Source organism: Peromyscus eremicus, chromosome 6, assembly GCF_949786415.1.
Source record: "Peromyscus eremicus chromosome 6, PerEre_H2_v1, whole genome shotgun sequence".
Classification (NCBI taxonomy): domain Eukaryota; kingdom Metazoa; phylum Chordata; class Mammalia; order Rodentia; family Cricetidae; genus Peromyscus; species Peromyscus eremicus.
In genome coordinates this window covers 50,144,383-50,170,917 of record NC_081421.1, presented here as the reverse complement: position 1 = coordinate 50,170,917, position 26,535 = coordinate 50,144,383, and the positions used below count along the sequence as shown (strand labels likewise).

Below are 26,535 nucleotides of genomic sequence, written 5' to 3'. Positions count from 1 at the left end.
AACAGATCAGGCCAATCAACTGTCTCACCCACTCAGAGGGCCTGATCCAGTTGGTGACCCCTCAGCCATTGGTTCATATTTCATGTGTTTCCGTTCATTTGGCTATTTGTCCCTGTGCTTTATCCAACCTTGGTCTCAACAATTCTCGCTCATATAAACCCTCCTCATTCTCTCTAATTGGACTCCCAGAGATCCACCCACCTGTGGCCTAGTCATGGATCTCTGCATCGAGATCCCTCAGTAGTTGGATGAGGTTTCTAGCACGACAATTAGGGTGTTTGGCCATCCCATCACCAGAGTAGGTCAGTTCGGGCTGTCTCTCGACCATTGCCAGCAGTCTGTTGTGGGGTATCTTTGTGGATTTCTGTGGGCCTCTCTAGCACTCTGCTTCTTCCTATTCTCATGTGGTCCTCATTTACCATGGTCTCCTATTCCTTGTTCTCCCTCTCTGTTGTTGATCCAGCTGGGATCTCCCGCTCCCCCAAGCTCTCTTTCCTTCGACCCTCGCCCTTCACTACCCCCACTCATGTCCAGGCTGTTCATGTAGATCTCATTCCATTTCTCTGTCATTGGGAGATCCCTGTGTCTTTCTTGGGGTCCTGTTTTCCAGGTAGCCTCCCTGGTGATGTGAGTAGCAGTCCACTCATCCTTGCTCCACATCTAGTATCCTGCTATGAGTGAGTACATACCATGTTTGTCTTTCTGAGTCTGGGTTACCTCACTCAGGATGATTTTTTCTAGATCCATCCATTCGTCTGCAAACCTCATGATGTCATTGTTTTTCTCTGCTGAGTAGTACTCCATTGTGTATATGTACCACATTTTCTTAATCCATTCTTCAGTTGAAGGGCATCCAGGTTGTTTCCATGTTCTGGCTATTACAAACAGTGCTGATATGAACATAGCTGTCGTTGTGATGAGTGGTCATACTACTGAGATTCCAAAATCATTGTCATGAGTTGTCATACTATTGAGATTTGTCAGCAGAGGAAGAAGCTGACAAATTGATTTGATTATGTGGATTTCCATGTGGGGATATAAATTTCTGTATTGGTGCTGTCCTTAATTTTCTGAGCAAACTTTCCAGATTTATCTTCTGTGTTTCTATCAAATATTTTCACCAGTTCTTCCTTACTGAAGATTAAATTCTCCATGCTTGAACCAGGCATCAGATACTACTGACTGGGCTGGGCTTGACTTTGAGTGTTAAGACCGGTTGACTCACACAACCAGATCCTTGGTTTTGATTTCTGACACTGATAAAACAAAAGCCAGTCTCCTCATAAGCTTCACGCTCCCACTGTACCCAGGCTTCTATTCTCTCCATATGCTCTGCTCATCATCCAAACTGGACTTGTCATTAGTCCCACTCAAGAGCTTATTTTCTTTCCTTATAGTACAGAATCATTATTCAACTGATGTTATGATCTACAAGCCCTTCTGCTTCAACACTTCACTTAAATGCTACTTAGCCTGAATTCTTTCCTGCATCATTTCTATAAGTTTTATGGCCCTTATTATTTCTCCTTTATTATATGGCTTTTATTCGCAAGTTTATATGCTCTTTTTTTATTTTAAGCCATTTGAGTTCAGAAACAAATATCCTTAGGCCTTGACTCTTCTTACCTCTCAGTCCAATGCCATGAATATTTCAGAGTCTTAGTATGTATTTACTGGGGTCCCGGACATATAGCATTAAATAGTTTGGACATTTAGAACTATGGCCACTTTGATATTTTTAAAAAGAGGTTTTGAGATTTAGGGTTTTATTTGATTTTAATTTTATTTATTTATTTTTTTTGAGATAGGACCTGATAGCACTATCTGGCCTTAAACTCACTGTACAGTTGTTGATGACTTTAAACTTCTGATTTTCTTGCTTCCACCTCCTGAGTGTGTGCACAACCACATCTATTAAATGTCGTGTTTGGGCTCAAATCCAGACCTTTGTGCGTGATAGGCAAGCACTTTTTCTATGAGATACATCGCTAGTCCTGAATATTAACAATTTTTATTGATACGAAATATAGTAGTGGTGCATATAAATTTATAATTCAGCATTACAAAGTAAGTTATTTTAAAATCCTGAGTATTTGAGATACTCAGAAAGCACTGTGCTCTGAATAATTTGCTTTTCTGGTTAAGTCAGAGTTAATAAAACTATCTTTGTATTTATTTCTCATTGGAGAATTGTTTTTGAAATATTCTAACTTCCAGGCTTAGTGGGTGTCATTAAAGTTTCTTATATATATGAAAATATCAGAATACCTTTAGGTAATTATTACACACTTTAATTTTTATGTTACATAATAATATACGTAAAAAAGGTATTTGAGTTGTGGCTTAAGGGATTTTATTCTTCAGTATATTAAGCATGTTTATTATTTTAAAATAGAACTAAATATCTGATAAATAGTTATGCATTGTGAAAAATGGGTATTCATTTCAACAAATACATATTTAAGTGGTTGGTTATTGTGAAAACATCATATAAAACTAATATAGTGTGGGGGTCCTCTTTTCCTCTGGGCCTGTTGGCCACCAGGCCAGGAGGGGAAAGAGGCAGATGGGTCAAGAGAAAGCTATAGTGGCCCATGAACACTAATGGAGACAGCCCTCTGAGAGACAGATTTCGGTGAATTAGCTCAATTTTATTCCAGAGTAAAAGGAACATATAGGATTGGGGAGCATAGGGACAAACCCTAGTGTGCATTAAGTGGCAGGCTCCTATCCTAAGGCTTAGTATGTGGCAGTAGGATCCTCTATCAGAGCCCCTAGCACAAGTCTTCTTGGCAGGGATCTGTGCCAAAGGTCAGGCTAAAGATGAATCAGGCATCTGGTTTTAGAGACATCTTTTAGATAAGGTCAGTCCTCCAGGCCCAGGGACATTCTCCAGAAAAGGGCAGGTAGAGAGCAGGAAGCTTTGCTGAAGTGAGGGAGCTTCATGTTGAGGAGCTATTGAGATAAGCTGCTAGGCCCTGGGGAGGCTGCAATGTCTTCCAACAATACAGCTATGGCATCACCAAATGATACTGTTTTAAGGTACTATTGTCAAATATGGCTTCTGTTCTTGACCAAATGAGATACATTATGAGATACATTACTTTTTCAATTTTTGTAACCTCTTAACCATATAAAGAACTAGAATACATGTTTTATTTATTCAAAGTACTCGATTCTTTCCTTTTAATTAAATATTTTCCAATTTTCTGTTTTACAGATGCAGGGTCTTTCTATGTGGCATAGGCTGATTTTGAATGTCTATGTACTCCAGGCTGACTTTGAAGTTGATTTCAGATGTCTGCCATCATGCTTGTCTTAGTTTGTTATTTACATAGATATCAAATTTCAGTTTTTGTCAAATGTTATATTTATGTGTCTTATAGTATATATATATATATATATATATATGCATACTGCATATTTAACGTACATAAATATTTGTGTTAGATGTTCAAGCTTTGAACCTTTCTCATCCTAAATATTTTGATTTTGAAAGTTTTCCTGAGGATTGGGCTCATGGCTCAGTAAGCATGTGCTTAGCATTTCTAAAGCCCTAGCATCGATCTCCAGAACCGCACAAACAAAGCAAAATAACAAAGACGTTTTCCTGAATTATGTGTGTGGTTTAGAATTTGTAACTGCTTTAACTCTGGGGTTACTCTTTTTGTTATTTTTCAGAAGTTTTCTGAAGCTCTGATAGTCTTAAGACAACATTAAGAGACAAATAATCATGAACACCAAAGATTTTGTAGTTATTCCCTGGGGAAAACCTGGAAATTCTGTAAAACTAAAATATAAGTAAGTACATATTTTTAAAGTAAAGTAGTTGTTAAAGTTTCTGCATGTTGTAATTTAAACTATTCTTTTCTTTTTAAACAAGAGAAAGGTAAAAGTCAAATTTTATAAATCCTTATTTCTATTTTCTCATATTGCTGTGTTTTCATATTACAGACTTTAAGTTTATAAACTATTTTCATATTATGGACCTTAAGTTTATAAACTATTACATTGTTAAAGTGATAAAGTCATTTTATCACTTTAATGATAATGTCATTTTAATAACGTGGTTTGTGAATTTAAGGTTTCTAATAGTTTTCAAAATTATGACTAAAATTATTTTTTAACAATAATTAAAGTGTGAAGTTATAAATGAAAGTTGGATTCATTAATTATTGAAGCAGTATAAGAGAAGGTTACATTTTGTAACCTTTATTCAAGGTTAATAATATAAAAAGAAAATAAAATTAAAGGGTCAATTAAGGTCAGAGATCTTTGAGCATGGACACCTCTGAAGACAACATTTTAGGAATTGACAAGAATGTTCTAAATGGACTTGGAAATCCATCCCGGCAAAGCCAAATACTTCTGGTATCATGGGCATCGATTCTGAGCATCCTCAGTATTTTGTGGCTTTCCATGGGTGTTAAAGGGATGTGCTCACAGTTTCCCTTGGAGATCACCTAGTGTCATTGGAAGTATTCTCAAATACTACTAAGGATGTGCTGGGAACATGCCACCCTTTTAAAATTCTAGATTCTGAGTTTCCTAGTTCAGATCAACGGTCCTTTAATTATTTCGTGTCTTTAGAGCATTTCCACCTGTTGACAAAAGCTTGGTGCATTTGCTTTTTAGTGAAGGTTTATAACCTCAGTACATTAAATCTCTTTTCTGATCTCCATTATTCCTTAGTTTGGGTCAGGTCATAATATTCACAATGAAGGAAGGAAAGTTTTAAATTCATAATAGACAATGAAATCTAGACACATGCGTTGGCTTCTAGCTGTAGAATAATCAGGAACTACGTCTAATAGGAGGGTGGAGCTTCAGCTACTATGAAGAAAATTTCTTAGGGCTATGGGGATGACTCAATGCAAGAATGAAAATCTGAGTTCAATACTGAGAAGCCACACGATAAAAATTGGGTGTGGTATTACATGTTTAGAATACCAGTGCTGGGCAAAGCAGAGATGGGAAGATCCCTGCAGGGGAGGGGGGATTCTCTGGCTGGTCAGTTGAGCCTACTTAGTGAGTTCTAGCTTAGTGAGAGATTCCGTTTCAGAAAAAGGAAGAAAGGCAATAAATAAATAATAAATAAATAAGGGAAAAGGAAAGATATGAGTAGTGCCTAAGGAATGATAGCCAGCCACATGCGTGCACGTACACACACACACACACACACACACACAGAGGCACATCTTTTGTAGATAATCTCCTACAACAAAATATTAATAGGAGTTTTTTTCTGAAGAGACACACATTGGTTCTGATGTTCACTCTCACAGTTTTTTTTTTAATGGATGACATAATGATAGACATTTATTGAAGGTTTCAAGCTGCTGTTTCCACAGAATGAGTTCATGTAGAAAGAAAAGAAAATACTTCTTTTAGGCTGAGGATATGACTCAGTAGTAAACTGCTTACCTAGCAGGTACATGGTTCCAGATGTGATCTCCATCTCTGCATTAAATGGATGACTGGATGAATAATGGCAGTTTTAACGACTATGCTATGAACTATGTGATATAGTAAAGGCCAGTGTAAAAATTATTTTCTTGTATTTGTCACAGATATGTGTGCATGTATGAAACACGGTTCCTCTATAAAGCAAATAATGTTTTTACACTTTTAGATTTGAAGAGACACATTACTTAAAGAGAATATTGATAGCAAGCAAATACTTTTTAAAATATACTTCAAGCTGGGTGGTGGTGGCACACGCCTTTAATCCCAGCACTCAGGAACAGAGCCAGGTGGATCTCTGTGAGTTCGAGGCCAGCCTGGTCTATAGAGCAAGATCCAGGACAGGCACCAAAGCTACACAGAGAAACCCTGTCTCAAAACAAACAAACAAACATATATATATATATATATATATATATATATATATATATATATATATATATATAATTTCAAGAAGTACATATAAAGCAGGTGAACTAAGTCATTGTTTAAAACTTACTAATAACTACAATTTAAGAGCAGAAGTTTCTGTAATATTTGTTTGCCTCGAGGTTTATTTGTTTGCTCTATTAAATGACTGTTCACATCATGTATCTTCAGAAATGCTCAGGAACTGCAAATGGAGAAAATTCAGCTAGAACTGGAGAACCAGAAGATGGAAAAGAAATTTCGAGAATTCCAATCTACATGGAACAAGAGAAAGGAAGAAGTTAAGTGAGTGAAGACTTCAGGGAATTTTAGAATAAACACAATTTTCCCTAATATTATACTGATTTACACATGCTATTAATTTAATGGGATTATATGAAAACTGTTTTGTATACTTTTTGTTATTTTAGAAAGAACACTTGGTGGATCAATGGCTTTGAACTGTTCTCAAGGAATAAGAAATATAAAATTCCCTTTAATTTTGTTTTTGGTGTCACTTACATGAAGCACACTATTTTTAAAATTATCAGGGCTTCTGTTTCCTCTAGTTTACTAACGTTTTTTCTTTTCCTAGTTGCCTATTATGTTAAGGTCCCCAGTGACTTATGGCCTGGAATGCACAGGAAAGCAATGAAAACTTGATTCTCTTACGAAACAATTGCAATCAAGACACCAGCAATCCAAGTTGATGTTTGGGGCATTGCTGAGTAGTGTAATTTTTCAGGGAGCAAATGTGTCCTCACACTACAGCCAAATTATTTAAACCTGCAACTATATTTAAAACACCTTCAGCAAACAATAGATGATAATTTTATTTTGCTGGTGAAATATCCTTAATATTATGCTTATATATTGTCCTGTGCTAGTTTAATTTTTTATTATAGCACTAACCAATAAATCTGATGTGTGTCAAGAGGAACTGATAGTTATAGGATAAAAAATGTTTTTTTTTTTTTTAAGTCTAAGCTCACAACCAGTCCAAGTCCTTGCAATATTTAAGGATTAAAATCCTTTTCTCCTGAAAATGTCTCATCTTTGTACAAGTCTTTCTGGCAATATGTGGGTGTGTTTGGTATCTTTATAAGTGGATTAATTCATAAGTTATGAAAAATAATTCACATCACCATATTTTGGTCAGTGAACTAACCACATGGGCACACATTGAATTATGCCGTTTTTTAGTGGCTTAACTTTTCAGTATTTTGTGAAAATAAATGCCACCATGGACCTGTGCACTTCAACATGTACTTTTGCCTTTATACAATAGCATCTTTGGATAAATTCCTCTCTCTGTCATTTTAAGTTCAGAAGCATGCTTATTTTATATCGTGTTTAACATGGGTAAATTACCTTATAAATGGGCTTCAGATGTTTACAATCTCCTACAAAGCATAAGACTATACATTTCATATGTATTTGGTTATTTTAAGTGTCACCATAATCTTTGTATATTAAATTTATCTCTTTTTGGTCTTCAAAATTGAATATCCATGAACTATTTCATCCATTGATGAATATTCCAATACATTTGTTAAAGTCTCAGCAATACTCATTTTTAGAGTTCAATTATTTAAGATATTTACATGAAATCTAAACACACTTTCCTTTATAAGTAGAGCATTGATTTAATCAAGGCATTTCAAATGTTTATCATGCAGATGACCAGGTATGTCTTGCTGTTTTAATATTAATGATCATTAGTCATTTCTTTCCCTCTAACTGATGTTTTTATTCTACTTAACTTTTTTGTGAATGTTGGTGTATGTATGTGTGATTAGATACATATTTGTGTGTGCATATCTGTTTGTGTTTGACCATGTGGAAGTCAGAGAACAATCCTGGGTATCATTTCTCAAGAGAGGCTCACTTGTTCCTTTTGAGACACTGACCTGGAACTCACCAAGCCTCCAGAGAGTCCCAGAGATCCACCTGTCTCCATGTCTCTACCTCCCTAGCATTGGGACTACAGTGCCTGACTTTTTTTTTTTAATTAAGAAAATTTTTCATTCATTTTACATACCAATTCCTCCCACTCCCAACCCACCCTCCATTGCCGCCCACAAGAAGGCAAGTTTTCCCATGGGGAGGCATATCCAGTAGAGACAAGTCCAAGCCCTTCCCCCTGCCTCAAGGCTGCACTAGGTGTCCCATCACAGGTAGTGGGCTCCAAAAAGCCTGCTCATGCACCAGGGATGAATTTTGATTCTACCACTAGAGGACCCTCCACGCAGATCAAGTTACACAATTGTCTCACCATGCAGAGGGCCTAGTCCAGTCCCATGCAGACTCTACAGCCATTGATCCAACTTTCATGAGTTCCCACTAGTTTGGTTTGGTCATCTCTGCAGGTTTCCCCATCATGATCCTGATGCACTTGTTCATAGAATCCCTCCTTTCTCTCTTTTTGGATTCTGTGCATTAAACTCAAGTCCTCATGTTCGTAAATTAATAGCTCCACTGACGGAAATACCTTACCAGTTCTGATCTGGCCATTTCAATGAATGATAATTTTCTTTTTTATTATGATCATTTTCATTTGAAAATCAGAGTTCCTGGAATCAGCACCCAGGAAAGAGTTTTCTTTAGCTGTGGAGCATTTACTAGATGGTCTTTTAGAACATTCTTCAACTTGAATGAGATTTAAGAGTAGTAGTATTCTCTCCTAAGGTTTCATAGATAGTGAGTGTCACAGACAAAATAAAGACTTGCCATCCATTGACCAGGAAAAGGGAGGCCCATAGTTCCAGTTTGGGGTTTATTTTTATAACATTGGGCAGGTTTTTCAATGAAATATGATTCTTTAGTTTTATACCCTCAAAACTGCTTTTTGTGGGGCTCAATGAACCCCTCTCTGAAAACTTTAAAATTCCAGCTTGCCTTCTTTGTAATCTGTTACTTCCAATGTGGGAGCTCCTTTGAAATCTTTGGAAATTCATCACCGGGCAGAGCTGCTGTATATTAGGGGTATTGATTTGTTCTCTTTCTACATTTTCGTTTGTGGATGCCTAGTTTTAAGAACTGCATGATCATCTGTAAACATTTCTATGAATTAGTAAAAGTCAGTCACTGTAAATGCCAAGCAATGGAATTCTTTACTTGTGTTTGAACACTTCACTTTCAGTCCTAGTTCCACAAAAGTCACAAATACAGAGGAGTGGTATTAAAACTGATAGACTGATGATAAACTAGGACACTGCTGACACCTTATTCCCAGTTTGTGGTGGTTTATCATACTAACACCCAAATTTCTATTTCCTGAAAACAGGGAAATATATTTGTTTTCATTAAAAGGAGGGATGTTTGCAGTAATTAGGTTTTGTTTTATGTCTATTGAAGGTCAAGTGGATATCACTGGAAATCTGGAAGTGTCGGCAAATTGAGTAACCTGTCACACCTAACATCACAAAGTAAAGGGAATGCTACTAAGGTAAGAAAGAAGCCATTTTCTGAACAAGAGGACACGTACCATGCTTTCAAATTTTGTGTTCGCTCTCACACTCAAGGATCTACCATTGTTTTAGTAACTTCATTTTATGTTCACAGTCTTCAAGTTACTGTGTGGCTTTCATTATTCACACATGCTTTGTCTTCCATACAGAAGGTTATTTTTTAAAAATTAAATATTTCAGAAGGTTCTCAAAAATTACTTTCAGGAGAAATTTTACATGCTGCCTTCCTCTGAATTCCAAACACAATTTTTCCATTCATTTGAGGTTTAAAAGATATAAAATACAATGACAGTTCTACATTGAAGTAAACACTAATATTATATGATACAATAGGTTATGGGCTTCAGTCTTGACTTCATATTATTTATTTCCTTAATACTGTTGTATTCTGCTTGAATAATAATTACTCATACACTCTTACTCTCATTAATAAACATGTCCAAGGGGAAAAAATCTGCATGGTAATTCTCAAGCTACAGATTTACTTTATCATTACTGTACATTCTAAAATGTAACATTGCATCACGTTTATGATTGCAAGCAGCTAGGCGTTATTATATAAGGGAAGCTTTTTCTCTGGATTTCTTTGGTACAACATCCATGACTTGGTGAATTTTAACTTGCACAGTGCTTTATTTTTATATACCTATCATTAAACTTTCATTGGGTCATTTGGCACCAACAAATACCTTACTCGGCACTTCTGCACTTTCTGGCTTCAGAAAAGGCATTTCTTTGTACAGTGCCATCAGTTTTTTGAGTCCGGTTTCTTTCATTCTGGGGTGAAACATTTATAAGCCACTTTTAACTGGTCATTATATTTCCACAGTGCCGTTCTGCGCTGCATTTTAGATGTTACTGTAAATATGTTAAGCGTTTTGGCTGTGACCCGTCATGGTAGCTCACTCTTGTACTCACAGAACTCAAGTTGAAGCAGAGGGATTGCCATGAGGTCAAGGCCGGCCTAAGTGATGGTATGAGACCCCGAGTTAAAAAGAAAAGAACAAAACAAAACAAAAGAATGCTTGTGGTCACCAAAGTTTTGATCACGGATTTTTAATGTAATGACATTTGTAACATGCTGCTTTGGACTTTTAGTGATTTACTCCTTGTTTTTAAGGAAGTCCTCATCTAATATAGAGAAAACAAGTTACACCAAATATTCTTAGTAAAAGTCAATATTAAACATTTTTATATGTGTATTTGAGAAAAACAGTTCAGTTAATGCATTTATATAAGGAAATATTTGAAGAATAAGTTAAAATCCTTGCTTCCACAAACATCATAATTATAAAAGAGGGCAGCAGTGGGAAGTGTGGAAGGCATCTACCATACAGGAGACCCGGAAGGAGGTAGCTGCTTCTCAGTCTAGTCTCAGATATCCAGATGCATTTCACTTCAGCGGGATTCTCTTCCCTTACGGAACTTGATCACTAGGACTTCAAGGTTATAAGAATGATTTATGTTGGTCTTTCTTTTCCTACTAACAGAATATAAAGCAAGTAGGGTGTACCCAGATCTGATTATGAAATACAGCAGAAAAGAATAGACTTTGAACATGAATTTCCTATTTAATATTATTAAATATTTCAATTTACTTATGTGCCTACCAATTTATAGCACACACATTATAATATTAGCTGTGGAAATGAAGAGAAAGATAAACCAAAATAAAAATAGGTGTTTCTTTTCTACTTCCCAGTCCCATTGTTAAATATTTTCATTATGTGTGCTTACTGCTCTGGAGACCAGTGGACAGAGAGGCATAGAAGGTTACAGAGGTGCAGAGGCAGTAGAAGGCTGTAAAAAGACCTTAGAAGTCATACGAAAGGATTCTGAACTAAAATGGAAACAGGAGAAATGTAAAGAACAACATTGTACCAAAACACAGTAAGGAAAGACAGAGGAAGTCAAATACACAATAGATCGTGCAGGTTTTATAGAGTAAGAGAGCTTGAAGGAAGAAAGAAGAAAAGTCTGTGGTATAAGTTTAGATTTTGCTTGAATTCTCACGTGATAGGTAAGGGCGAGAAAATGTATCCCTAAGAATTTACATAAATGAGAGATACAAAGACTAAAACATAAGGAAAGTCTGTGTGTGGTGTGTGGTAGCCCTCAGAATTTAATATTCACTTGTATACTTTATGCCAGCCAGGAGCTTATCTTAGTTGGCGTTTTTTAACACCAAGCACTTATATCTCTCCCGAGTCAGTTTCTAATTGTGGTTTCACAGATGAAGTAATTTCACATCAGAGAAAGAAACTGATTTGCTCAATGTCAAGCATGAGGACCACAATTCTGAATGCAGGCTGTTAGCCCTGTTCTGAAATAATCTTCCAGTTTTCCAGTGAGGAAAGCCTGACAATAAAAGAAGGGCAGGCCTGGAGCCATAGTCTTAGGATTCCTTAGAAGATTAAAAGCAAGGAAAGCCTTTTTAGAACACGTGGAGATGCTAACGCCATCCAATGTGTTGTACCTTAAAGAAACTTCACTTGAGAGCAGTGATTCTCAATGAGGCAGTTTTGTTTCTCTGGAGGTCTTTGGGAATGTCTGAAGATTTGTGCACTTGTTACCATCAATAGAGGTTTTCTGTTTGATTTTGGTGAAGACGTCAGCACCAAGGTTGCTGCTGAACTTGATACAGTACACTGTAGGACCCCTTGGTGTTAGTTGTGCTGAGGCCGAGAAGCTCTGTATCAGCCTTATAAATTAAAATTCTCACTCATTTAGCTATCTTGGCCTCCTCATGTAAGTCAATCACTTTGATCCTCTGCTATGCATTCATAAGACATTTGTCACTTTTAGCGTTCTGAGCAAGATAAGAGATGTTATATATGTCTACTTTGAATTATTACAATGTCGATATATGGAAAAATGAGAATATTAAAAGGCCGGGGTTTAATTATGGAGCCACCATGATATCAATGCAACAGTATATTTCTAGTATTTAAAAAACGAGAGAATGGGAGACATGAGCACAAATTACTGGAGTGAACACAAGAGCAAGAACACATGAAGGTTCGACGGGTATTGGTGAAATTATTTAGGCCACTCCACGTAGTTAAAAGGAGATTTATTTAATGGCGTAACTTACAAATTAAGGGATAGGTAGGTCGCGGGGTCTGGGGAAGGTGTATCGCAGTCCAGCGGTGTTCTCTGGAGCTCTCCTCTGTCTACCTCCACCATCCAGCGTCCTGGAACCAAGAGGGTAGACAGAGGAGAGCTCCAGAGAACACCGCTGGACTGCGATACACCTTCCCCAGACCCCGCGACCTACCTATCCCTTAATTTGTAAGTTACGCCATTAAATAAATCTCCTTTTAACTACGTGGAGTGGCCTAAATAATTTCACCAATATCTGGCGCCCAACGTGGGGCACGAACCCACGACCCTGGGATTAAGAGTCTCATGCTCTCTGTTATAGAGAGAACATTTCATGTAGATACTCCAGAGGAAAGAGAAGAATGGACAGAAGCTATCCAAGCTGTAGCAGACCGACTGCAGAGGTAGACAGAGGAGAGCTCCAGAGAACACCGCTGGACTGCGATACACCTTCCCCAGACCCCGCGACCTACCTATCCCTTAATTTGTAAGTTACGCCATTAAATAAATCTCCTTTTAACTACGTGGAGTGGCCTAAATAATTTCACCAATATCTGGCGCCCCACGTTGGGCGCCATTTGTTGCTGGAGAATTTCTCTCCAGCTCCCGCCACCAAGTCCCGCCAGTTCCAGAGCCCACTTACAAAATAAACACACAAACTCTTATATTATTTAAACTGCTTGGCCATTAGCTCAGGTCTGTCATTGTCTAGCTCTTACTCTTATATTTAGCCCATTTCTATTAATCTTTACTTTGCCACATGGCTTGTGGCTTACCAGTACTTTACATCTTCCTTGTCCTGATGGCGGCTGGCAGTGTCTCCCTCTTAGCCTACCACTTCCCAGAATTCTTTTCCTTGTCCCGCCTATACTTCCTGCAAGGCTAAGAGGGAGACACTGCCAGCCGCCATCAGGACAAGGAAGATGTAAAGTACCGGTAAGCCACAAGCCATGTGGCAAAGTAAAGATTAATAGAAATGGGCTAAATATAAGAGTAAGAGCTAGACAATGACAGACCTGAGCTAATGGCCAAGCAGTTTAAATAATATAAGAGTTTGTGTGTTTATTTTGTAAGTGGGCTCTGGAACTGGCGGGACTTGGTGGCGGGAGCTGGAGAGAAATTCTCCAGCAACAGACGGGGTCAAGGAAGAGTTAAGTAGCTTGGGGTTTGGTGGACTCAAGTCAGCCAGTTACAGGTTGAGGAATGGGAGTGCAGGTAGGGGAGAAATTGGAGATGCGGACGACAGAAGTACCAATGATTGGCGCTGTGGTCTTTGAGAAGGTGGTTCCTTAAAGACACCTTCACTGGGGAAGGGAGAACCCATTTGCTCTGGCAGGCAAAACAGGAAAAAAAATTAGCATAGGTGTAAATAAACACAAATGCTAGAGATTTGGTTTGACAGGTGATAAAGTACAGTAGTATAGAAAACTGTAACGAGACATCAACATCCTCATGGAGTTGAATGTGACAGCACCTGCTCAGGTGAAGGACAGGAAACAGGATGGCTATGAATTCTTGAGAGTGGAGGTTTGGAGTAGCAGCTGTGGAAATCATGCCTGGGGTTTAGCAGTAAATGACTGAACTTAGTGCTAAGAAGTCCTGTGTGATCCTGGGGGTTATTCCGCTATAGGTTTTCAGAAAACCTTATAGCATTATTTCATCACAATAGTAGGTGGAATGAGAGAGCTGATGTAGCAGGAAAAGTGATCATATTTATCACTGAGAACCTCTATGTTTGGAATTTTGAAGGTGTGGTCATTTAGAATGATGTCTAGCTGCAAGGTTTGGTCACAATGGTGGGGCAGGTGGAGGCATTTAGACGTCCACAGCTGCCAGAGTTTTAGAGCATCTTCAGTGCTGGATGTCAGATAAATGGGCACTGAAGTATAGAGTTACTAAACAGAAATGGGATGAAGAGAAATGTGGAGTAGATTTCTGATGTTTGGGTAGAAGAAGAACCCGGACTTTGATAAAAACAATAAGTAGGCAGTGCAGATCTTCAGTGGACGGGAACTGACGGAGTGATGGTGGTGAAACAGCACCCTGGGTAAAAGATGCAGATCTTCCCCCCTCTATGCCAGTGAGTAAAGGGAGCGAAACAGTAAAACTAGTGGGTCTGGGAAAGTGGTTCAGTTATAGAGTGCTTCCTTAGCATGCAGGAAGCCCTGGCTTTAATTCTCAATACCTCATAAATGACATGATGGCACCCATCACTTAGGAAATGGAGCAAGTGGATCATAAGTTCAAGGTCATCCTCAGCTACATAGTGAGTTGGAGATCAGCCTGCCCAAAAGAAAAGAAAGAAAGAGAAAACAACAACAATCCCAAACCCTCAATAATGAACTAGTTTCTATAGATATTATTTTAGAGAAGCTTTGACCCCCAAAGTGGGCTTCAGTTAATAAGAACTTTGGGGTGAAACACTTTTAGGATACAAAATACAATTCGTTAAGTGGGTTTTTACACAGGATTTTATAGATCCGTAAGGAACCTTAGGTTATATAGATAGTAAGCAGAGATGGACTATTTCAGGAGGTGGAAATCATTGAAAAAATGCCCCTGGGGGCACTTTGGACACATGAAGTCATTGCAGGGAGGTTGCAGGTATTTGTGGTGTCTGAGAGACCACCGACCACAGCTGAGTCTACACCAACTGCTCAGATGTTAAGGATGGAGAGCCAGTTAAACCACATTGAGAAGCTCTTGTTCAATGCCTTCTGGCACAGCGAGGCAACAGTGGCTCTAGCATATTTAATTCTTGTTTCAGATACTTGGAATCATGTAAACACGAGCGTGTGCATTTGCATCCATTGGCTAACCCTACTTTATCACTCAATTATTTTTCAAACATAAAAATCAGATTCAATGACAAAATTCAATTAGACTGAAGCTAGGGACTAGCTGCTTGTTCACTCATATTTTTATGTAATTTGGATAATTTGAAGTAAAAATGGATACATTTTATAGGACAGACATATATTACTCATAGTTAATAAAAATAAATTATGAAATTTCCCTAATAACTACTTTATTTTCCTGACATAAGAAGCTCATTGCCAGGCTGATCACATTGCAATTCAGAATTCAGTTGCATCATTAAGGTAATCATACTGGATAATTCAGTTATAAAAAGTGAGGTTAAATTATCTATAACTTGTATATCATTGCCAACTTAAAAAATAAAAGTGTGATTCATACAAAAGTTGATCATTTCAATTCTATTTCCTTTTCTGCTGTGTTTGGTACAGAAAACATCTGAACAGCTACTTCAAAGAATATGAACAATAAGTGCATCTTTGAAGCAAAACCACAGAGAATAATTAGGCCTAAATTTTCAAAGATGACTGCAGTTTGTACAGCCATAGATATAGAGACGGCCATTGTTCTCATATCTTCATGTACAAATTGGGCAATTGAGCATGCAAATTGCAAATTGAAAGCTGGGCATGATTCGACAGTGTCTATGTAAATGCGCACCATCCTCTGGGCTCTCTGTGTACTTAAAATGCTGGTTTTAATAAGACCCAGGCAAATGTGTTCAATTGGCAGGTCTCTTTTGCTGCCTACAATGTTAAGATCCAACGGTTTCAAGGGCTTGTTTATATTGAAATACTCAGTATTGGCTCTTATGCTCTCAAGTATATTTTAGCAGTCACATAAGAAAGTCAGGGATCATAAATAATACATATGTTGGGAAAGACCACAATGCTGAAATGTGGTTCTCTAAATTGTACAAATAAGATAATGCCATTGGTTTCTGCCGTTCTGTGAACAGAGTGGTTCAGTCAGAATCCAGTACAGATTCAGTTTTTACAAATACCCGACAGTATGCTTTGGAAGGAGGAAGAGACTTCTAAACCTTTGCAGTTTTGATGCTAGTGTTTTCTTCAAATCAGTTCACGCTGACATATAGTAATTTTTGCTATGCCCCAATTATATTATATAATTGCAAGAAAATGCACTTCTGAAACTTTTTATAATAAGGAAAATATTCCTGGAATGCTGTGTAAAAACTGGTCTACAAACTGGGTTTGGCGACTCATGCTTGTAATGTCAGTATTCAGGAAGACTGCCAGAAGGATCATGAGTTAGAGGTTAGCCTGAGCTACATAGTGAGACCCTGTATCAATAAGGGAACGGAACCAGAAATGGTTTATATATACAATATTTATTAATTTTTCTTTTTAATGAAATTAAAAGTTTATATATACATTTAATTATCTTTTAGTTTTACATTCTCAAATAATATGTTTATGCGACATGTACCCAAATGGTATAGCTATCTAACATTTTGTTAATAATTACACTTTCTTTGGATAAGACAATATGTACCTGGAAAATAACATCTATTTCATTACTGCAGCTCCCTGTTGGAAATGTGAAATTAAAGTTACTAAAAGAACAGATTCAAGGTAAGCCGCTTTCTGTACTATATCTTACAGATAAGGCTCTTCATATATCATATATATTCATATAGGATCTTCACATATATTAGGTATAAATGTCAGTATTGTGTAGAGATGAATCCTCAGGTCAAAGGGGTCTAAGCAAAACAGGTAGAAGTGGATGCATGTTGCCCTTACTCATGAGGGCTAGCAGGGCTTGCTATAGGCTCTACAATGAATTGACAGATCAGACTTACCTGCATCCAGTTATTATGCAGCTAATTCTTCAGTGCTGTGTGAGCATTTGGAAATAAATGCTCATAGTTTTGCTACATTGTTAATCAACAAACAAATAAAACAAACAAAAAACATACTTTAAACTGATTATCTTGATTTTTTTTTCTTCTAGCACCAGTGAAACAACTAGTTAATTACAAAATGGCACATTCTTTTGGAAGTGAAAAGCCCAAGACTAAAAGAAAAGTTTGTGGACAGTGTGAGAACAAAGCTGCTCTCCTTGTAAGTACACTACATGCAACCAAGATAGACCTGTCAAGGTCCCTTAGACACCTCTCCCTACTGAGTCTGCTTACACAGCCCTAGGCTTACAACAGGCTTTTTCTTTTGGGCCACGAACCAGCTCCCAAATCACCACAAGGAGACTAAATATTAGTTATGAATGCTTGGCCTTATCTTATGCTCGTTTCTTGCTAGCTCTTATAACTTAACCTGTTTCTCTTCATCTACATTTTGACTTGGGGCTTTTTACCTTTCTTTCCTTATGTATCTTACTTTCACTGCTTCTTGTGTCTGGCTGGCTGGCGGCTGCCTGGATTCCAGCCAGGGCATGTCCTTCTCTTTTTCCCTCATTCTCTTTCTCCTTCTTCTCAAGCCTAGACTTCTCCTCCTACTTGTTCTGTCAACCTGCCAGCCCTGCCTGCCTATCCCTCTCCTGCCTAGCTATTGGCCATTCAGCTTTTTTAGGCCAATTAGGTGCCTTATGCAGGCAAGGTGAGACAAATGCAACACATCCTTACATAATTAAACAAATGCAGCATAATCAACTGTAACGTATCCTTACATCATTAAACAAATGCAGGATAAACAAATGTAACACGCCTTTACACAGTTAAAGTAATATTCCTCGGCATAAACAAATACACAGTTATATATTCCACAACATATGCTGCTCCTTTTCATTACTGTTACTCTCTGTGCTTGCAGACAAGTTTAACATCTCTACATAGCCACTGTACATCATCCCCTCACTCTTGCTTAATGGTATCATTTACAGTGTTATCCTCTCTCTTTTCTATCATGACTAGCAACACACACACACACTTGCAACAATATCTCTATAGTAAATACAATGTCCTGTCATAATTTTGAAAGAATGGACACCTCTGACACCATTCTCCGTATGTTTCATATCCTACATGTTGTATCAAGATAGGGATAAGTGGTTTATAATGTGGCCTTTTGCATGTCAGCTTTCCCTATGAAGTACATGACCTTTAGTAAATTACTGAGTCCTTCTGCAGATGATTTCCCAACTGTGGCCTATGCCACAAAGCTATGGATGGTTATAATTTGATGAAGTGCTCGCCATTGTGTCTAATATACTCAAAGGGGATAATATCGAACATGGTTTTGTCATTAGCCTGCCACCTTACGACTTTATGTATTTAAAATATTGATAAAAACAACACTTCCAAACATTTAATTTTAAAGTGATATTTCAGTGGCTTTAGGCTGTTTCTTGATGCTAGAAGTAGAGAGGAAACTTACCTATTAATCTGACATATGTGGATGATTTAATTAGATTTAGATGAGTTCTGAAAGTGAATACAGCTGATCTGGAATTTGCCGAATCAACCAGATAGTTTTAAAAATTGCACCCTGGTGCTTTATCATTGAGGAAACTATGCAGCAAAATGGAATCCTTATCTATGATTTAGTATGTTGCTGCCAGTTGCACAAACTGCCTAAAAAGATTTTCTAGTTGGCAGTCATTTTAACCCAATTTAAATCCAAATATCCTTGTATAACAAAATATGTGAGCTTACTTGGCAAGTTTGGCTTTGATCTTCCAGTCTACAAATATCTGTTGGGCTGCTTTCATTAAACAACTGTTAATAAATACTTGGCTTAGAATTATATGCTGAACCTGATTTTCAGTTCCCTGGTTCATATTATGTGGTAGGAACTGCCAAAGGTTTATGAAAGATTCAGAGAAATATTAGCAGGTATGTGCAAGAAAATTGGGCAAAATGTATTTTGAAATAGTCATTAGTATAATAATACTATCATATAGCTATGTAAAATTATATCTTTAACATTTATTTGGCACTTAAAATTGTATAATTAGGGGCTTTTTGTTATGACTTCTTAGAAAGACTTCATAGAGGTGTTTCTTTTTTCTGCTTAAATAAAAATTCCAGCTGTATGTTTTTAATCACTTTTGAAAATGTACTGAATTAACAATAGACCATTCAGTCATCTGAAATATTCGATTTATTAAAGATTTTATTAGTTTGTAAATAAAGGGGATTTCTTTGTCTCACTTGGGGATCCGCCTGGATGTACAGGTTAATGGTGATGCCACAATAACATTCAAAGCTCAAGATTTCAACCATGATAAACACTGATATTCACTCAGTCAATCACTGACCATTGAAATCAGTATTATTTCTTGACATAGACTTTCTAACACTCTCCATTCTTCCATATACTTTCTTCTTCATGTTTCCAGTTACGGTTCTCAGCCTGGGCCGAACTGAAAATAATGAAGGCTCTTATTTCTTTATACTACAGCACAGCACACTGTGAAGGTGTTGAAGCAATCAATGCTACAGCTGCATAATAGCAACTACAATCACAATAAAGTTTTATTTCCTCTTCTCTTTACTCGCAATGGTCCCTAACAACACCATGGTTACAGGCACATTACAGACCCAAACTTTCCACAGTTCAATCATTACATTGTTGTACTACTGGGAAGCAAGAAGATAAACTGGCCTGGGACCATCTTAGTAGTCAGAAATACCACATCTTGTTTTTTTTTCTTTGTGCACAGTTCTGACAAGATTTTCAAAACTATATTTTACGGATGACCGAAAAAAGAATATATTCCTTGAAGTATCTGGAAAGTTTTGGAAGGGACATTATATATTGTTACCAACTAGTATTGATGTGCATAAAGATAAAACATGTTATAAAATGAGAGTTTTAATTTATAATGTTGTTTTATTTCAACCAGATCAAGGAGCTTGACTGGATGCTGTTAGTTGTTTTATGGTTATTATATAATGGTGCATGTACACATGCATATAATATGTATAGCCAACACTACCATGGCTATTGCGCTTACTTGTTCTGAGAGTAAATAGCTTTTCGGTGTTACATTTTAGCATTTCAGCACATTCTAATAACATCTGTGTAGTTGGAGGCATAAATACAAGGACATTAGCATCCTTGTGGAAATCTTTTCTGAAAGTCACGCTGTCTTTGTGTTGTATCTTTAAAGGTATGCCTGGAATGTGGGGAAGACTATTGCTCAGGATGCTTTGCTAAAATGCACCAGAAGGGGGCACTAAAGTTCCACAGAACAACTCTTATACAGGTAGGACTCTCTAAGAGTTCATTCCTAAAATGTTACACCATAAATGCACTTAAAACTATCTTATTATCTAGTATTCAGGAAAATTTACATTAATTTATAAAATCATGTTATATATAGTCAGTCTTGACGTGTATCTTGAAATTATTTCACTGATTCTATTTTGTTATTTGAAGTTTTTAAATATAGTTCCCCAAATACTTAGCTTCATTACAATCCTCAGATTATGCATCTCTCTTTGAATTTACAATATTAAGATTAGACAATATTTTTTATCTACAAAGTTTTAAATTAACAGTTGTTTTATTTCAAATATGATTTCTAGCTAGTTTGTGAATAGAAATTTGTTTTCTTGCATGTTATGAAAACATTTATTTGTCTTCATGCACTATCATTTAGATAAGCTCATATCTTAAGGGTGTCCTTTTCTTTCCATATGCTAGGACCTTTTGTTTTATTCTGTTAAATCTATTGATTAGTTTGTAAAATGCCTCAACTTTAATCCTGATAAATGCCTTTAAAACTTTCATACTTAAAGAATAAATATGGTTAGATATAGAGATAGTATTACACTAGTTACACTTAATGTTGCATTCATTTGTCATAAATTTAAATCCTTTTATAGAAATTTATTTGACAATAATTTCTGTAGTACCTTCTAGCTGAGTCTATGCTAGGCAGTAACATTACATAGCTTAATGCTGCTAATATGCTGCTGGTAAGAACCCAGAAATAAAATGAGAAAGACCTGACTTAATAATTAAAGGTTTCAATAGCCATAGAGAATGAAAAGGAAATGATCAAATTTGTGTTTGAAGACATTTTTGTGAGGTTCAAATCTTTATATGTGATCTCAATGTAAATATGTTTAACTCCTAAAAAATGCTGACCCATAATGATGAGGAATACAAAGCATCTAATAGACCTGCCTCATATGTGCCAAAGTTTGTGTGTGTGCATGTGTGTGTGTGTGTGTGTGTGTGTGTGTGTGTGTGTAGACTAGGGGAAACCCATCATTCTTCATGAGCTTTCAACATGTTTTTTGTGTCTTTGTTTCTCCCAGGGGCCCAAGCTCACTGCTTAGGCTATATTGCCTGGCCCAGGAGTTCTAGTAATCTTTTTTTCTTTACCTCCCCAGTACCCAATTTACAAATGCATTGCATCATGCCTGGCTTTTTATGTGTGTGCTGGAGATTGAACTCAGGTCTAAGGCTTCCAAGGCAAGCACACTATCCAATGTGCTACCACCTCTTCCTCAGTCCACTACTTTCGAATTGACACTCAGTTTTTGGAGCTCCCAAACAGAAAGGATGGAGAACATGGGGGGAAAAAACCTACCCTGTTTATTTCAGGGTAATATAACTGAATACCACTAGAAATAAAAATTTATTTATCAAAGGAAGTCTAATTGTTAAGATGTAACTGTTATGGAATTCATCCCTGTGAAGGTAAATGTCCAATGGACTCACTGTAAGTTCCTTCAGGGAGGTTCCCACTGGATGGTTTATTCATCCACTATCTGCTTTTAATCACTACTCAGTGAGGTGAAATGTGATGTTGCTTTAGAATGGAGACACAATGCAGAGTGAACCGCAGCACTTCAACTTTAGTGTTTGATCTTCTTGATGTATCCAAACTGACTTCTCTTTTCCTTTGTCTTCTCACTTCTCTTCTCTCCCTCCCCCCTATCCCCCCCCCCCACGCACTCCCACACACACCCTCCACAGGACTTTGATATGATATGACTCTCTGTAGCTATGTGGGTGTAATGTGGGTCAAATCCTGCTTACCAAAACCAACCCAAACTAGAGAGTAACTTCTGAACACTGAACTTTTTTCTGTTCCAAATTTTCCCATCAGAATAATTGAAATGGATTCTATAACTGGATTTAGATGAACCTGATCTTTTTATGTCAGAATCCTATGAAATTCTAAGTGTAGAATTGATCAAGAAAGTAGGAAAGCATTTACTATGTATATATTAAATGATATACATTTTTTAACTAGCGTATACTTGTTTTAAAATGTAAATTTCCTTTGGTCTCAATAGTATCTTTGCAGAGTATTTACAGTAATCTGTAGGCTATTTTTTCATTTTTATGTAATTTTCATAAAATATATAATTTATAGACTCCAGTAGCATATGCTCAAGATCATTTGATGTTTCCATGAACATGTGCCTCGAGAAATACTACCCAAATCAAGCCAATGAACATGTCAGTCACTTCGTCCACCATCTTCTTTTTCCCCTTCTCTTTTTGTGATGAGAACACATAAAATACTGCTGGCATTGCACGCTCCAGTTTTGATTGCAGAGAAGGAAAGGCTGTCAAGGCACAAATAGTAAAATGATATTTAAGCTCCTTCGGAATTTGAAATTGAAGAAGACACATTTGTCTCTAAAAGTTAGAATGGATGAATTTCATGCTGTATACAAATCGAAGAGTATGAGAAGCAACCCTGACTCCTTGGAGGGTTTTGATGCATACCAAAGTGCTGTCAAATGACTACTGAGAACGCATCCTCTTCTGAGTTTATGGTTTATCATTCCTGTTGCCCTCCGGTCAGTTGATACAGGTGCTACATGGGACGAGTCCTGGGAAGCCTGGTCCTCCCTCCCTCCCTCTCTCCCTCCCTCCCTCCCTCCCTCCTCCCTCCCTCCCTCCTTTTTCCCTCCTTCCTTTCTTCTCCCCTGTTGTTTCCTGTGCATTCATGCTTTCTACCACCTTTTTTTTCTTTTTCTTTTCTGGAACTTCTCTACCAATTGGTAAATAACTTGAATATCTTTGTAGATATTATTAGTTAGAAAAACTGGGTGGTTTTTTTTTGTATTCATCTTTTTGGCAATGATTACATTCATAAAATTTCACTGACCACTGAATTTATACCTAATTTGAGAACTGGAGGAGATAGCTGATTGGAAAATATTAAGTAGCATTGTAGAAATAACATTACTATCTAAGGAGAACACATTCCAGACTAATAGCTATTTACTATATTTTCATATTTTTTACTCTGTGATACTTTTTGTAGTTTTTATAATATGTAGCTAATGTTGATACTTTTAACCCATATAAATCCTTGGTCTATAGACTAATTAGTCTTGTGATTTAGTCATTACATATATTTTTTAAGGCATTATCTAGTTTTACTCAAGAAAATTCCTACAATACTGAAATCAAGTGGTTTATTACCATTTTTATGCGGATTAACAAAAATTTAAAATATATTCTATTTGATTTAGATTATTTATGCTTGGCAATTATTGAAACATTTTAGGTTTCCATGTCTTTTTCAAACCCTTATAGTTAGTTAGTCATGTGAAGCATAAAGTATAAATGTACAGGAGCAATTGAAAACTATAAACTTCTATTTCTTTAATTAGAAAAATTGTCAGTACTGAGACTTGAAGGTTTTTTTTTTCTAAATAACAAATAAGGTCTTATTATATCAAGCATTCATATTTCTTTTTAACAAAATATGCTCAGACACAGGAGAACACTAATCAGAGAGACTAGAAGGCTGCAGAAAACACACAAAAGGATTCTACTGTGAAGTAGGACGTGCACAGGGGAGGTTGGATTAAGTAAATCATTAATAGATAGATTATAGTAAGTACCTTTTCTTAATTGGAATGGAGATTCTCTTAACTACAAAGTTGAAACCTCAGAAGCACAGAGGTTATGAATGCAAGAAGAGACTATCCGGCAGAGTTGCATATTGTCTTGTATGAGGCCTTCTGTCTCCATAGGAAGGTGTGTTACATAAGCATGGGTGTAATTAGGAAAATATGTTTGTACAGATAAACTTACAGGGAAATAATTGTTGAATAAATGAGTCTCAGTACTAGAATACAATTTATACTTACTCACTTCATTATATATTTAAATCGACAACATCCATTACCAGATTTTAGGCTCACCTTATAACTTCCATTAATGTTTAAGATGATACATTTTGATATCATGATTAGTCATTTTGGAGAATATCATAATTAGAGAGTGGTCTAATAAAGGCCATTTGCCTTCCTCACCCATATTATAGGTGTACTGTGCATATCTCCCAGATTCTCTTATTTACAGCTTAGGTGCTCCCTTCCCTGACTGCTGAAACACTGCTGCAGATGGGTATCATTGAGACCCTCTCCAGAATCTTCTTTCCCATATCATCTACCACTTCTAACACTACTTCTAAGGGGTGGCCTGGTTTATTTTTCTTCTGTTGATACCACACAAAACTACAGACTGGATAATTTATAGGAAATAAACATCTACTCAGTTCACAGTTTTGGAGGCTACAAGGCCCACACTTGAGAGGCTGCATTTGTAAAGGAGGGCCTTGTGGCAGGCAAGATACTGCAGAGGCTTGAGGTGTACAGACGGTCACATGGTCACAGGGGACAGAAACAAACTTCCAAGATAAGCTATTGATGCACGATTTAATTAGTCATTATCATCATGTAAAGATCTAACTTGGTACCACACCTCAGCATCTCACAAATGGGGTTTAGATGTCAATGAATTCTGGAAGGAGACACGCAGATTATAGCATAATCCCCCCACCCCACCCCGCCTCCACGTTCAGACAGCCTCCTTGTTTCAATTTAGTCCAAGTCTGGTGGCCATGACAACTACCCTCTCTCTCTTTTTTTTCTTGTCTCAAATGCTCTCCCTGAAAAGAAAGTGGGAGGTGAATTAGCACAGATTCGTACATACAGTAACGAACGGCCTGGATCGAGAAGAGCCTGCCCCATTACATCTCCTTCCCGGTCTGCCGTATATCATGTTCAACTCTCTTTTTGTAGCTGGCATTGATGAGTTTTTTCTTGCCCTGCTTTTCTTTCTTCTCTTGCCTAGACTTGGTGTTTTCTGAACACTCTAGAAAAACTCTGGAAGACAGATTTTTATAATTGTTTTTGAGGAGAGCTTGATTCATGACAATATAGAATTCAGAGTAAACTCATAGCTCCGGTTATTGGTTTTGTTTAAGGGAAGGACAGAATTGTTAAAGGTCAGTGCATAGAAACTGAGAAGTCGGTATTCAAGTGCGAAGGTGTAAACAGGAACTGCTGCTATATTACAGACACAGTAAAAACTGCCATTGTGCCAAGGTAGTTAAGACAAATTAACTTATTGCTGTTCCTGGAATTGTTGAAATTTCCATTGTGGGGTAGAATTTGCCCAGAGGGTTGATGGATGTCTACACTGTAATGCTTCCCAATCTGGATCTGAAATGGAACAGAGTTGAGTTTGCTCAAAATCTTCTCCTAAAGCAGTGGTTCTCAACCTTCCTAATATTGTAGCCCTTTAATACAACTCCCCATGTTGCGGTAACCCTCAACCATAAAGTTATTTTGTTGCTACTTCCTAACTGTAATTTTGCTAATGATATAAATTGTAATGTAAACATCTGATATGTAGAATAGCAGGTATGTGCCCCCACAAAGGGGTCAGGACCCACAGGTTGAGAACCACTGTCCTGAAGTCATCAGTAAAGTAGAACAATGTAGATACCGAGAAATTACCTTCAAAGGGAATTATCACATGTTCACTTGATCTTATAGTCGAATTACAAAATTATCCTGGAAGTAATATAAATTTACTACTTATAAATATTAATACTCTACTTCAGGGAAAAGTAAAATATTTAAAATATATGCAACAACTGCATACTGCCATTTTTTCCTATTTCTTGGGTATGAATAATGTTTATTCCTACACTACAGGGCCAAGTTCATTGCCCTTTAATCCATTTATCAGTTTTTGCCAACTCAATTAAGGGACTTTTAAAAATTTTATTGCTATAAGCTGCTCACTCTTCCATGTCTTCTGATAAAATTCCAAATCTGTAAGACATGTATCAGATCTGTTCATAACTGAATTCTCAGTACGTGTACCTGGCACTTATAAGTCAAATTTTAAGGGGATAAAAATGTGAATGAATCTGTAATGATATGATTAAATTTCTGAAATAACATAAACCAGTATTTTAGGTAGCAAAAATTTATTTTCTTCCATATTTTGAAAGCTAAAGAATTTATTAACTAAAATTAGATGAAGAATATAACTTAATAAGTATAAGTGAAAAA

At 36.9% G+C, this 26,535-nt stretch overlaps 1 protein-coding gene across 7 annotated transcripts in view; it reads left to right on the top strand.

The window, feature by feature from the left end:
• Zbbx (zinc finger B-box domain containing) overlaps positions 1-26,535 on the top strand; it is a 96,659-nt gene that overhangs the window by 6,382 nt on the left and 63,742 nt on the right. For 5 of the 7 annotated variants that reach the window (XM_059265486.1, XM_059265487.1, XM_059265485.1 and 2 more), the window contains exons 2-7: positions 3,682-3,801; positions 6,064-6,177; positions 9,229-9,319; positions 16,807-16,855; positions 17,238-17,347; positions 20,355-20,450. In XM_059265486.1, coding sequence (XP_059121469.1) covers positions 3,734-3,801; positions 6,064-6,177; positions 9,229-9,319; positions 16,807-16,855; positions 17,238-17,347; positions 20,355-20,450 — 528 coding nt within the window. In that variant the 5' untranslated portion in view covers positions 3,682-3,733. Of the gene's footprint in view, positions 1-3,681; positions 3,802-6,063; positions 6,178-9,228; positions 9,320-14,221; positions 14,524-15,525; positions 15,545-16,806; positions 16,856-17,237; positions 17,348-20,354; positions 20,451-26,535 lie in introns of those variants that run through there. The other 2 variants (XM_059265490.1, XM_059265491.1) reach the window with 2 other exon arrangements.